General features: G+C 57.5%; 1 protein-coding gene across 1 annotated transcript in view; it reads right to left on the bottom strand.

Moving 5' to 3' along the window:
• The window catches only part of LOC104404968 (zinc finger protein 385C-like), a gene marked incomplete at both ends in the record, with an annotated part of 5,711 nt that extends 4,382 nt beyond the window's left edge, over positions 1-1,329 (bottom strand). Inside the window, one exon of the mRNA XM_010013531.1 lies at positions 1,187-1,329. Within this exon, the coding sequence (XP_010011833.1) occupies positions 1,187-1,329 (143 nt within the window). The remainder of the gene's footprint in view (positions 1-1,186) is intronic.
• Between the last annotated feature and the right edge of the window lie 1,042 nt (positions 1,330-2,371).

The following is a 2,371-nucleotide window of genomic DNA, read 5'->3' as shown; positions in this document are numbered from 1 at the left end:
CCGGATCCAGCGGCTCTCAGGGACTTCCCCCGGGTGCTGCCCCCTCCCAAATGACCCCTGATGCCCAACTGCCCGGTGCAGCCTCTGGCCTGGCATCAGCAGAGAACCGCGCAGCACAGACACATCCCAAGTGCAGCTCCCACCCTGGAGACCAGCCTGGCTTCACCCAGGTACCATCACCCAAGCAGACACCCCCCCCACCTCATCCCCGAGCCCCCACCGAGCACAGCAGCACCACAACGGGGCCGTGCGGCCCCAGCAAGTGCAAGAGGTTCATTTTCCAAAGGACTGGGTTTATAAAGCAGCCCAGCCCTGGACAACACGTGCCAGGGGCAGGAGGGAGCCCCGGAGAACAAAGAGCAGGGTCTGGATCAACTCAGTTACTGACTCCAGCGACTGGGAAAAAGAGCCCAAAGAGCAGCAACATTAATGGCAGCAGAAAAACCTTCCTCTCCTGTGTTTCTGCTTGTTAGCACAGGGGAGGGACAGGCTAGAGCTGGGCTTTCAAAAGAGCTTAAAGGAGTTGGATGTCTGAATCCTATTCAACAGCAACAGGAATCCTGTACTTAATTTCTATGCTCGTCTTTGAAGATCTCAGCGATAATTTGCACCTTCAGAGCACATTTAATCCCAAAGCCACTTACAAGAGGCCGACGAGTGAGCAGGGAGGGAGCATCTACCAAACCCAGAACCATCCACCCCACTGCTGCAGCTGAAACACCAGGACAGGGACCCAAAGCAAGGCAAGAGAGGAGCTCCTGGAGTGGATCCCATCCTTCCCATCAGGAAGAGCAGCAGGAGAGTGTCACCAAGCAAGGAAAACACCATTTCTCCCCTGAGATGCTGTCACACGTCCTTGGCCACGTCTCAGTCAGTTTAGATGTCAACCAGAACATCTCTAGAGAGACGTTTAACGGCATAAGCCAAGTATTGGGTATCATGGTTCAAGGCTGGGGACCTTGAGCCCAAATGGGCAGAGGGAAATGACCCACAGCACCCAGGCTCATCCGCCACCCGCAGCCACACAGCACCAGCCTTGTGCCTTTATACACCTTCTCTTTCTTTCCTTTTCCTAAGCTATCTTGCAACTAACAAACTGGTCTCCAGAGCTCCTTCATTACTATTGATTCCAGCAGCAAAACCGAATTGGTCGTGGTTAGAACTGTGTTATATCAGGGGGACTCACCGTGTTGAAGTTGGGGAAGAGGTTGAGCGGTGATGTCCCGTTGAGCCTCAAGGTCAGAAAGTGCTTGATGTCCAAGGGGGGATGGAGGGGACGGCCGGGGATGGGCAACGACGCTAAGAGGGGGCTGCTGTGTCCGGAGGGACCTGGGCAGGCAGAGGGGAAAGAGCAGCGTTAGCGGTGGTGGCCCCTGCTCGCGGCAGGGGGGACGCAGCACACGAGGCTCCAGACCCTCCTCAGGGGAAGCTCCCGGCCCCAGGCTTGTTCTGCCTTTTGGGCTCAAAACCAGCATCCTGGTTGGAAGCAGGATGAGTGCCAGAGGGTGACCTGTGCACCCCTGGGAGGGAAGGAGGCCACGCAGCAGGGACCTGTCCCCAGCCTGCTCCCCATCCCAGAGCTTCGCCCCGCTCCGCAGCCCAAGGGCAGCAGTTTCCCACGTGGACTCAGCCATCCCACTCCAGTAAAGCATCCTCTGACCCGTGGAGGGCCCAGGCCGGGCTCCTGTGCCCGTACCCAGCTCTGAGAGGGGGGAACATTAAAACACGTAACTGGAAGATCAAAATACAATAAAGAAGAGAGGGGTTTACAACGCTGTGAGCCAGGAACGCTCATCCACGTCTCGCACAGCTTCACGCCTCCTGACCTCCAGCCCACCACAACAGGGGCAACGTGCTTTTAATTACTAGTATTTTCTGATGTCTGGCTTCTCTTTCACCTCGGGGCAGTGATGGAGCTGGGCTGCCCCAGGGCAGCAGCATCGCAGTCCCTTTGGATGCCCGAGGGGGCCGGTGCTCCCACACCAGGATCTGAAAGCACCGGTGCTCACCCCGTCCAGCCCCACACAGGCTGTGCAGGATGAGGACCCCGCTCCACAGTGCATGGGAGCTGCTTTCCTGCTGGGGTTTGCTCTAAGCCGCTGCTCGGCTGGAGCAGGAGCCGAGCCCCAAATCTGAAATGCAAAGTTTAGAAGCTCTCCTGGATGTGAGCAGCGGGAGCTCGCCCCTGGGCAGCACCGACCTCCTTCTGGGAGAGCGCACACGGCTCCGGAGCGGCCCCGGGTCAGGCCTCACTCCAGGGAAAAATCCCATTGCGCTCCATGAGGCGTGCGCTGATCGAGTTAATTCCAGAGTCACCCAGAAGGGAAATCTGTGAAGCTGCTTACAAATAAAGACAAAACCACAGTGGCAG

Source organism: Nestor notabilis, unplaced genomic scaffold (genome assembly GCF_000696875.1).
Source record: "Nestor notabilis isolate BGI_N333 unplaced genomic scaffold, ASM69687v1 scaffold27594, whole genome shotgun sequence".
Classification (NCBI taxonomy): Eukaryota; Metazoa; Chordata; class Aves; order Psittaciformes; family Psittacidae; genus Nestor; species Nestor notabilis.
This window is presented reverse-complemented; position numbering and strand designations above follow the sequence as displayed.